This window comes from Betta splendens, chromosome 9, assembly GCF_900634795.4.
Source record: "Betta splendens chromosome 9, fBetSpl5.4, whole genome shotgun sequence".
Taxonomy (NCBI): Eukaryota; Metazoa; Chordata; class Actinopteri; order Anabantiformes; family Osphronemidae; genus Betta; species Betta splendens.
In genome coordinates this window covers 16,088,321-16,098,473 of record NC_040889.2, presented here as the reverse complement: position 1 = coordinate 16,098,473, position 10,153 = coordinate 16,088,321, and the positions used below count along the sequence as shown (strand labels likewise).

Sequence of the window (10,153 nt, the reverse complement as noted above, 5' to 3'; positions counted from 1 at the left end):
TTATGGTGCCATTAATTACGTTGATGAGTTTTTTACAAAGCTATCCTCCAACTATAGATTACCCTCCGCTGTCACACAGTCAGTCACTCGGATGCTGCCGATAGCATGAAGAATTAGGCGTTCGACTAAATCATCCAACAAAGTGGCATGCTAGCAGATGATTTGTGCACCAGCTTGAGCTACAGAGGCGGTATCAGGGGAGGCCTTCTGCAGGGAGGAAGCGCTGGCATGCCTTTGGGAGCAGCGTGCTGGGGTCTGGTCCCGCTAATCTGGGTTGCTAATGGTGTGTTCCTTCCTGTCAGATAGCGACGTACGAGATATCACTCTTCCTGCAAGTCTGAGAACCACGGACTGTTTGAAGTGATGTTCACCCATGCAAAGAGAGCAGCTCTGCAACCGCCGGCTTTGGCTTGATGCTCGGGAACATCTCCATGGAAACAGTCTCCATACTGAAAACATGTTTACACTTCCGCGCTGTGCAGCGTTCAAGGGCATCAGTCGCCACGGTCTCCTTTCCTTCATTTCATTAACATTGCCACGTCTTTCCATTCGTCTGCTGCCGGACAACGAACACATCTGTGTTAACTCTGCGCTGCTACGTCTGAAGTCAAGCATGCGTGAGGAGGTTTCATTACTTTCAGGCAACATGCTGTGGAAAGCACTTCTTAAATTTTTCTGTCCTTTTTTTTAATCACTCACCACTTGTTGCTGGTTCCTTTGTGCTTCTGTGCAGTTTAGAGTGAAGGACAAATGATCATGAAGGTAAGATGCAGGAAGACAATTTAAATTCATCTGTAAAAGCTGCTCCTGATACTTTACATATTAACTCCAACTTAGCAGCTTTTTGGAAATAATTTTTTTAATTTAATTTTTTAGGATCGATAATGCTGCTGCACCATCAGTCATGCTGGTCCTTGTCATGTCAAGCTGAGCTGTCCTCCACTCGCCACCCCACACCCAGCTCAGTCCAACAGAGAAAAACAGAGGGGAGGGGGGGGGCTGAGGCTTTGGTACGACTTAATTCCCCCGCATCAAAGGCAACGATGCCCTTTCTTACTTTGTCCATGTAGCTGCTGGAGGGATCCTGAGCTTATGTGTTGAGTGGGATAAGCTGCTCTATTGTATGTCTGCTTTGAACCTCACTAGGTGGTGCCAGAGGCTGTGAACTAATGGAGCATTGCAAAGAGGTCGTCTGCTTTTTATTTATTTTTTAAAGCTCTATTTGCTCAGGGAAGGTTTTCTGGGCATGAGTGCACTTTTGAGGAACGCCCAGTTTCACACTCCCACACACACACACACGGATGCACTCACAGTACTGTACACTTACACAAATTCACACCTGGGAGCTGTCAAATACAGGCACGCGCATATTCAGTGTAGGACCAATGAACACACACGCAAACAGGAGGAGGTGGTGATTATAAGTGCTCTTCTCCCTAAAGTTTATTTTTTCCTCCATCGACTTATGCAGGTTACCACTACCCCCCCCCCCTCAACCCCCAACCCCCTCGTGCAGCCTAAACCATCTGCAACCAGACTGAGAGTAAAACACTTAAACCACTGTGATGGGGGAAAAGAATCCAGGTTGTGCGTACTTTCTTGTTTTATTAATATGCTCTGTACTCCCACCACAGCTTCATGTATTTTTTAGCGCTCTTCTATGTGTACGGCGTTACATCACGTCCAGGCAATCACTGCTGCGGATCCGTCCAACGGGCCTGACTATTATTTGTTTTGATGAAGCCTTAATATTCACGGGTCGTCTCCGGGGGAGCGGGGTTCGGAGGGTGAGCCCGGTACCTGGCCGCTGTGAGCTTCGCATCTTAAACAGCTCTTTCTAGTTAACGCGGCTAAAATACCTAACTGATGTGGGGAAATTGTAATTAATGGCTGCAGCGGGACAGTAGTCATTTCTGAAATTGCCTGCACGGAAGATTAAAGAAAAAGCAGCTTCAAAGTTTGTAAGTTCAGACAATGACCAATAGATTTCTTGCACAAAGGCCTCCAGTGTGAAGGAAATTGGCTTCTTTTTATTTTCTAACTCTTACGGGGCTGTCGAGCTGCGCTCCGTGTTCAGGCACCTTCAGACGGGACGGACACGGGCAGCCGTGCAGGCAGACGTTCACGTCCTGCAGCAGGCTTTTCCACAGGGTCTTCTTGCCGTAGATCAGCACAATCGCGGTGACGGTCGTGTAGACGGAGGTGAAAACGAAGGTGAGCACCAAGATGGTCTCCCTCTTCACCGCTATCAGATAGTGCACGTACAGGTCCACGGCCAGGAAGACGGCGAAGACGCCCACCAGGGACAGCGCCATCCGCACCACCCTCATCTCGGAGCCCAGCTTCGGGGCGTGGGCTCCGTTGGTGCTGCTCTTCATGTGGCGGAGGTGGATGATGAGGTGGACGGCGATGGAGACGCAGCATTTCACCATGAACACCCCGGGCAGGATGTCGCAGGCGACCAGGTAGACGGCCACGTAGACCTGGCCGCCGTAGCTCTCGGGCATCACCGCCCCGCAGTCTCTCGCGGCGGTGCTGTTGCCGCCGGTGAACACCAGCAGCATGGGCATGCAGCCGCCCAGGCCGCAGGCGGCGATGGCCAGCACCGCGGCCGTCACGTGCCGGAGGATGACCTCCTGGAGCTGGGTGTAGCAGTGGTGGTGCGCGCTCACCAGCTTGGTGCTGTAGTAGAAGGTGAGGAAGCTGGTGTCCCACATGATGGCGAACTTGAGGCCGAAGATCAGCAGCAGCACCGCGGCGTAGGACGTCCGCGAGAGCACGCAGGTGTCGTCCATCTGGTCCACGGTCAGGTAGAAGTAGCAGAAGAGCTGGTGGGCGACGGCGGCCAGCGCCAGCGCCATGACGATGGTGTCGGTGGGACACGGCTTCTTCTGCCGCGCGCTCCGCAGGCTCATCAGGAACATGTAGACGTTGAAGAAGAGGGTGGAGACGGCCAGCAGGCCGGTGACCGCCCACACGTCCAGCTCGGCCGCCGCCAGCATGACGTCAGCGCCGGCTGATCTCCGCGCCCGCGTGCGCCGCTCGGCAGTCTGGAAGGGTCGTTGTTGACAGCAAAGCAGAAAATTATGCACACACACACACACACACTCCGAAGCAGACGACGCCTCGTTTTTCTGCCACAGAGTGGAATCAGTCACAGCGTGCCACCGGGGGCCTGGGGGGAAAGATTCGCACATTTAGCTTTTGAAATACATAAAGCGAATCCAAAAGAGGACTCAATTAAAATATTCCACTATGACTTAAAATATACGTGAAATCTGCGGTTTACGTGGCCGCGTGCCAAATGTAGCATGGGTGAGAAGGTGGGCGCAACGAGGGGCAGAAAAGTGCTCCTTTTTACCTGATGACGCTCCCTTGGCTTGAGGAAGGCTTCTTATCACCACCGGTGCTACTGGACCCGCTGGTCGTCGCAGCCCGTCGTCTGACTCCACCTTTGGCTGCAGCTGAAGAATCCTGTCTTTCCTTTTGTTTATCTGAGCTTTAATCCCAGCCCCGAGTCGTCTGCAGGAAGCGCGCGGCAAGGTGAAGTCCTTGAATCCCAGTGTTTGTTCCTCGGCTGGGATCTATATATTATTATTAGTCGGGATTTGCATCAGTCACCACCACAGGTAGTGGCAAGGCCTGATTTGCACGGGCGCGAGCCGAGCAGGACGTGGGCTCGACTTTACTGTATGTGGAGCGGTGCGGCGTGACGGCCCAGCCGGTGGGAAGACCACAGCCTACCTGCAGGCTGGTCACATATTTACAAACACCAGAGCCACACACACACACACACACACACACACACACACACACACACACACACACACACACACACACACACACACACACACACACACACACACACACGCCTATTTACCTGATAAGAAAAGTAAATCACCTTTGAATCACCTTCAGGAGCATTGCTAATGCGGCACCTTATCAGTGCAGCTCTACACACTCTGGAGGCAGACTTTTAATAAGATATTGAGTTAAATCGCGTTGCAAATTTATCTATATTTCTTCTTTGCGTGATTCTGTCCGCGCAAACAAGACGCGTTTAACTCCGCGTTGCCAGGTGTTTTCCTTCTAAATGAGACGTTATCTTTCGTTAAATCTATAGTTGCGATGAACCTTTCCTGGTTCTATGACTTCTTGAACACCCCAAAGGAACATTTCTCTCTCAGAACTTCTCAGTAGCGTAGAAAAAAAGCTGTTTGTCACAAGGAGTTGGGCCCCAGATGTAAAAGCGCACCACGATTCTTGCACCAGCTCTGCTGAAAGTTCTGCCCTTCGGGAAGCACATTCTCCAACCGAGGGACTGTGTTTCCAAATTAGTTTGCCAGACATGTTTCTGTAATTAACTGTTGTATCCATTACCTCAGTTCATGCGCAGATCAAAGGACGGACTCGTGCGCGCACATACAAAAGACCCCGCTGCACGCAGAATTTGGGCCTCATTTAAAAGCGAGGGAAGCAGAAAACTGACCAAATAATAATGATGCTTTTTATTCCTACCCAAGGATGGTTTCTGTCCTCAAAGGGGCCCTGAGTAGGATTTATTAATGAGGACCCCCCACCCCCCACCGTCATCCAGCAGCTCTTATTAATTTCACATCACACCTTTTTAAGACGGTATCAGGCCCGCGCGAGGGCCCTTTGAAGGGAGGCTGGGGCCGTGGGCACGGTGCTGCCGCCGCCCGCTGCAGGTTTGGAGCCTCAGCCACTGGCGGGTGCACTAATAACTACTCCGTTTGGTGCTGTGCGAATAAAAAGAAAACAAAACAAAAATGGAGAAACATGCTACAAACAAGGCAATTTTGCAGCGCCTTGTTCTGCAAATGAAACATTTTTCACCAGGCAAATGAGATCAAATGTAAAATTGACTTCACGGTCTCCCGGTATTCTGACTCATGAGCGGCTCCGTTTAAATTGACACTGATCCGGTTGTCTCTGAAAATAGACTCTGTCATCACTGTAAACTATGAAACGCTGAATTTAACACCTGCTTTATCATTTTAATGCAGCGTCGACCTTCTCTTGTTAAGGTTGCATTTGAAAACGCACCCGCATCCCCCATCAATCACGCCGATCACGGTTTCCTCATGACAACACATTCAAATGTTACATCGGTTTCACAGAGACTCCGGTTGTGCATCACAAAATCTCCATCTATGACAGAATAAAGCCAAGACATGAATGAATTGTTCCCGTATTCGCCTTTTATTGTACATATATACACAAAGTAATAAACAGACGAAGCTGCAAGTGCATAGAAAAAAGTAAAAACAAATAAAAGCCAACCTATGTACATTTCGCACACAGTTCAGTGATAATGTGCTGCAGTGCATCGTGACAGTCAGACAATCTACTTTGTCCATGTGCTCAGGTAAAAATTCCCAGTAGCCGTCGACCAGCACTCCCATTATTCTCCAGTTGAATATAGCTTAGCTTATCATCTTATAGCCATAGCCATATATTTGCATATATAGCGCTTCATGCCAATAGTATAAGGTTTTCACAAGTTTTCAAAGCGTCGTAGTTAGACAGCGTAGCCGTACTGGTGGTCGTAGTGGAGCAGAGGCTTCACGTCCGTCGTACTGGGCTGGGACAGCGCCGTGTTCCTGCCCGAGTTGATGCTGCTGCGGCCGGTTTCCCTGATGCTGGGCAGGTGGTTCACCACGCCGCTGTAGTGCACCCCGGGGTGGGCGCGGTAGCCCACCACCGAGCGCATGCTGGAGTTCCTGCTGGCGGGTCTGCTCTCCGGGGCCGGGGCGTCCTCCCTGAGGAGACAGGACACAAACGCACACACGCACTGGGATCAGTCACTGGTTCTGGATTAGGACGTCTTCATTGGTCGCGGTGCAGTACTTGAGCTCGTTGGCGGCTTCCTTCTCGTAGCGCCGCTTGCAGCAGCAGACCCACAGGAGCCAGATGAGGAACAGGAGGAGCAGCAGCAGCAGCAGGGCCCCGATCACCGCCCCGACTATGACGCCCACCTTATTGACAGCTGGGAGAGAGCACACGCCGCTTAGAGGCCGCGCCGGCGGGACAGCCTTTAGATGATTCTGCAACTCTGGGCCGAGGACGGCGTGGCGGACTCACGGTTGTACGCGTGCAGCTCGTACGTGCACTGCGCCTTGCCCACGGCGTTCGACGCCTCACACATGTACGTCCCGACGTTGCTGTCGGTGAGGTTGTTGATCACGAGCGCCCCCGTCTGCGAGTCTAAATGAGACAGCGGGGCGTTTTCATTAGTGTCATCAGTGACTCAGACGCAGCGCGGGAGCGTTAGCGTTAGCGTTAGCGTTAGAGTTAGCAACACGTCCTCACTCTGTGTGGCGGTGGCCGGCATGGCGCCGCCCGTCTGCCTCGTCCAGGTGTAGCTGAGCGGGTTGGACCCCCATCGGGACTTGCACATGAGGGACACGGCGCTGCCCTTCTCCTCGGCGCCGTCCACCGAGCAGCGCGGCGCCGACGGCGGCACTGGGGAGAGGACATGGACCCAGGGGAGCATTAAAGGTGCGAAGGCGCGTGACGCGTCGGGTCGAAGGCTCGAGGCCCGGGTGTGATTATTGCCCGAGCGACGGAGCAGGAAGAGCCGAGAATTCCTTGACGCAGAGGAATGCTTTGTGAAACAGAAGGAACCGGAAGAACCGGTAACGAAGGAAATTCCTCCTCACCCAACACAAGCAGAGTGACTTTCCGGGAGTCCACGCCCGGGGCCTTCTTGACTTTGCACTGGTAGGTGGCCGTGTCGGAGGCCTTCGCGTCGGCCACGGTGACGGACGCGTCCCCCTGGTTGGGGCTGGTGCTGAAGTTGAGCCTGCTGGACAGGCTGCCGTCGCTGTAGCGCAGGATCTGGCCGCCCGTGTAACTTAAGAGCTGAGAGGCGAAAAAAAGGGAGCGTTCAGTGATCCCGAAGCCGGTTTTTCCACCGCAGCCTCGAGGTGCATGACGAGGTCGGCTCGTGCGCGTCGGCCGCGCTCCTGCGCGTCTCTCTGCAGCTGCTCCCAGACCTCCACCTACCAGCTTGTCCTTCTGCGTCATGTCGGGGCTGAGGGCCGACCACTCGATGTCCAGGTCCCCCGTGTCCTGCGCGCCGGAGCTGTAGGTGCACCCCAGGGTGACGCTCTCACCCTGGGCCTTTTGAATGGTCTGTGGCCCCGTGGACGTGATCTGCATCGCCTCTGTCACATCAGGAGGAAAACAAAACAGCCGTTACTTCATTTTCACTATTCCGCTTTTATGACCGAGACAAAGAGGAAAAAAGAACATGTTCTCTCTCTTAAATGCATTCATATCTTTCAGACTGCGTAGCACTGGAGCTCTGGGCCCGTGCCTCGTCTCAGACTGCAGTAGGAGAACTGATCTGAGACTAATTGGTCTCTTAAGTCAAAAACGAGGATTTCAGCGTTTGCAGCTGGAATAAAAAAGCAAAAGTGCCCTCTTTGAATAAACGGGCTGCGTGTACGTTTAAAACTCCCGGGGCTCATTAATTGTCACTAATATGTCGGTTAATTATGACGAAGATCCACTGTGAAGAATGGGCCTGACGAGTGGCGGCTAAAAGCTGTCCGAGGTGACGCACCCCCCGCTGACTCACCCTCCGTGGCCATGATTGTAACTATTGCTGATGGCTGGCGTTTAGCGCAACAAGCTAACGCTGATAGCTTCTGCCCGGCGACGCGTTCCAACAGACCCGGGCTATTTATCTCGGTGACAACTCGGGAGCCGTCTCCCTCTAAGCACCTTAATGGCGCCCGCAGATCGAACCGAGCCCCCCGTTCGACGCCGCCCGCCGCTGCATCGAGTCTGACTCCGTGCGAGCGCTTTGATGCCGCGGCAACAAAACAAAGTATGTCAGCGGTATTTATGAAAGCGTTGTAAATGGCAGACGTGATAAAGGGATTCTAAAATAAGCAGAAATTAGTCAGTCAGTGTTTACACTGCGAAGGCCCCCGTGGGCTCGAAGCTGTGATCTAAGAATGATGTGTTTTCCATGCGGAGAGGCAGCGAAAGAGAAGTTGCCAGCGAGAGCTCAGACACAAAGTGCTGTGAATATTCCGCGCTTCTGCGCCAGACAATGGGCTTGGATGATATTTAGGGAAGTCACAGTTGGCCTAATAAGGCGGTTCAACATAAATATTTAGGAGGTGCCTGTGGAAAGAGCTGCTCACTTCTGCCTTTAGTGCAGTTTCTCTATTCCTGCTGTTGGTGTGGAAGCTGCAGCAGGTGCCGTGGACGCCCCCCCCCCCCACGCACCGCAGTCCACCAGGGTCAGAAATAAAGTTTGACCCCGAGCAACGGCGAAAACGCTGGAAACGTTGTTCATCGGGACCTGTCAACAAGTCACATTATTCACGCACGCTCCAGCGAGCGAGCGAGCGCCTCCGGGGGGAAATGCACCAAGCGGCATTACTGCCGGATCATTAGCTGAGAGCACGTCGGACTGGACGGGCCCGGGGACGGGACGGGACGGGCCGGCGGCGCCGCCGCTCCACGGTCAGAATGTGCAGGCGTGGATTCAGGTGGAGAAGAAGTGAGACTCACGGCTCTTGGGCTGGATGGCGATCAGCAGCAGCAGCAGCAGCAGGAACGTCTGGAACACGGCCTCCATTACGGCGCTGATGGAAAACGGAGCATGAAGTGAGGAAACCAGCCTGTAATGCTGTAATGAAGTGTTGAACTGAAGGCCGTGCTCGGCGTCAGCGGTTACCAGGCTAAACACACTCGTTACTGTGTGATCTTGATCTGAGAGTGGGCGAGTGAGCGTCAGGGAGAAGGAAGGTCAGGGTGAAATAAACTCACAGCTAAATCCAATGGACCTGAGAGCATAAGAATTATATAAGATATACAAAAATGGCTGTGACCTACCTTGAAGAAGCAGAGATCCACTGTAAACGCTGGTCCCTCCAGTGTCTCGGTGCTGGGGAAGCTCGCTTATTTTGTTCTCAGGTGAAACTCATTGGCGGCTGAGGCCACACCCTCTCTGTCCATAGTACATCTGAGGCCACTCCTAGAGCCAGGAAATCCAGCCAGCCATTCAGATCTGCTTATTTATGAAAACTCCGCTGACTGAGGTGAAGTGTGTTCAATTAAAAATACTATGTTTTATTTTTTTTTTGAAAACAGGACAAATCTTTAAAACCAGGCTGAAGCGTGGTGTTTGTTTTCCCAGCAGGGCGTGTAGGCGCTGATGTCAGACCTTAATCATTACCTGTCCTGTGAGTCTGCGGCGGCCGCAGTATGTTGTCGTGCTGCATTTAACGCCGCTGCATAACAAGCGGCGCGACGCCCTCTGCTATGCAGGCGGCACCGGTTTCTGTAATGCAAACCGCACGCACCGTTGAACTGACGCTGGTTTTCGGATGCTGGTGAAACTTCCGTGACTCGGTTTCTATATTATTCCAGACACGCCCACAGAAAGTTCAACCTCGTTTGGGTTCGCTGACGATTGCGCCGCCGTCGATCTGTATCTCGGCTGCTGTGAGTTCAGGCCCTACAGTAAATGAGGCCTCGCTGAAACCCCTGGACGAGTCATAGACCTCACAAACATTTAGAACAAGTTCATCTTACTTAGCAACGGAACGACATCTTTAATTAGGTTACAGGCTGGCGGAATTATTCCGTATTGATTGTGAGAGTGTGAGCGTGACGCTGCCCATCAGGACACTTTGGTCCTGGGTTAATTCGATCCTGCCAATAATTTTCATCAGGGAGATGAAGTAATTGTAGAGCGCGGGAGGACGCATGATTAGAAAAGCAATGCGAAATCGGAAGCAGGAGCTCGGTTGACGGCCTGCGCGTGAGCCGTAACGGCCGTGTGGTGCCGTGCGGCCACTTCGCCAGCAGGGGGTTAAGTGCTGCGCTCCCTCCCCCCTGCTGTGAGAGGAGGCCCTGGCACCGGGGCTGGGAGCCGAGCAGACTGCGCCACAGGACGAGGAGGGGCCGAAGCAGGACGGCCACTGTTATTACAGCCAGAGAGAGAGAGAGAGAGAGAGAGAGAGTGTGATGCACGCATTCATGACCAGTGACCTGAATCCGCTGAACTCCCTGCATCTCGTTTACAGCATCCCTTTTGTCAGCCTCTGCTTCCTTCCCGACCCTGCGAAATTAGGTGGACGAGACCCGGCCAGAAACTCCGGTTCTG

At 52.9% G+C, this 10,153-nt stretch overlaps 2 protein-coding genes and 1 long non-coding RNA gene across 5 annotated transcripts; 1 reads left to right on the top strand and 2 right to left on the bottom strand.

The window, feature by feature from the left end:
- The first annotated feature begins 33 nt into the window (after positions 1 to 33).
- Positions 34 to 1,187, top strand: LOC121202471 (uncharacterized). 2 transcript variants are annotated; one of them, XR_005898105.2, is made up of 3 exons: positions 40 to 617; positions 734 to 762; positions 877 to 1,187. It is a non-coding gene; the product is annotated as an uncharacterized LOC121202471 (long non-coding RNA). The 2 variants fall into 2 exon arrangements; XR_008695632.1 differs by having other exon boundaries at positions 34 to 762.
- Positions 1,188 to 1,329: 142 nt separating this feature from the next.
- Positions 1,330 to 5,064, bottom strand: LOC114862825 (uncharacterized). Of its 2 annotated transcripts, none has more exons than XM_055511752.1 (2): positions 3,362 to 5,064; positions 1,330 to 3,175 (listed from the first exon to the last, which is right to left on the bottom strand). In XM_055511752.1, exon 2 carries the CDS (start codon positions 3,000 to 3,002, stop codon positions 2,031 to 2,033), a length of 972 nt encoding a protein of 323 aa, XP_055367727.1. In that variant the 5' UTR covers positions 3,003 to 3,175; positions 3,362 to 5,064; the 3' UTR covers positions 1,330 to 2,030. The 2 variants fall into 2 exon arrangements, with proteins under 2 accessions (XP_055367727.1, XP_029019367.1); XM_029163534.2 differs by having other exon boundaries at positions 1,330 to 3,050.
- Positions 5,065 to 5,200: 136 nt separating this feature from the next.
- On the bottom strand, positions 5,201 to 9,025 carry vsig8b (V-set and immunoglobulin domain containing 8b). The gene is made up of 8 exons (XM_029162467.3): positions 8,878 to 9,025; positions 8,554 to 8,627; positions 7,030 to 7,190; positions 6,684 to 6,885; positions 6,334 to 6,486; positions 6,106 to 6,228; positions 5,872 to 6,010; positions 5,201 to 5,783 (listed from the first exon to the last, which is right to left on the bottom strand). Exons 2-8 carry the CDS (start codon positions 8,618 to 8,620, stop codon positions 5,543 to 5,545), a joined length of 1,086 nt encoding a protein of 361 aa, XP_029018300.1. The 5' UTR covers positions 8,621 to 8,627; positions 8,878 to 9,025; the 3' UTR covers positions 5,201 to 5,542.
- Positions 9,026 to 10,153: the final 1,128 nt, after the last annotated feature.

What these genes read in the sequence shown, in the direction of transcription:
- LOC114862825 (XM_055511752.1), bottom strand. Translation starts at nt 3,002, where the DNA reads ATGCTGGCGGCGGCCGAGCTGGACGTGTGGGCGGTCACCGGCCTGCTG.
- vsig8b (XM_029162467.3), bottom strand. Translation starts at nt 8,620, where the DNA reads ATGGAGGCCGTGTTCCAGACGTTCCTGCTGCTGCTGCTGCTGCTGATC. An exon ending in AGTCACTCTGCTTGTGTTGG is followed by an intron (nt 6,487 to 6,683) that starts GTGAGGAGGAAT and finishes TCCTCTCCCCAG; the next exon opens with TGCCGCCGTCGGCGCCGCGC. An exon ending in GAAGCCGCCAACGAGCTCAA is followed by an intron (nt 5,784 to 5,871) that starts GTACTGCACCGC and finishes CTGTCTCCTCAG; the next exon opens with GGAGGACGCCCCGGCCCCGG.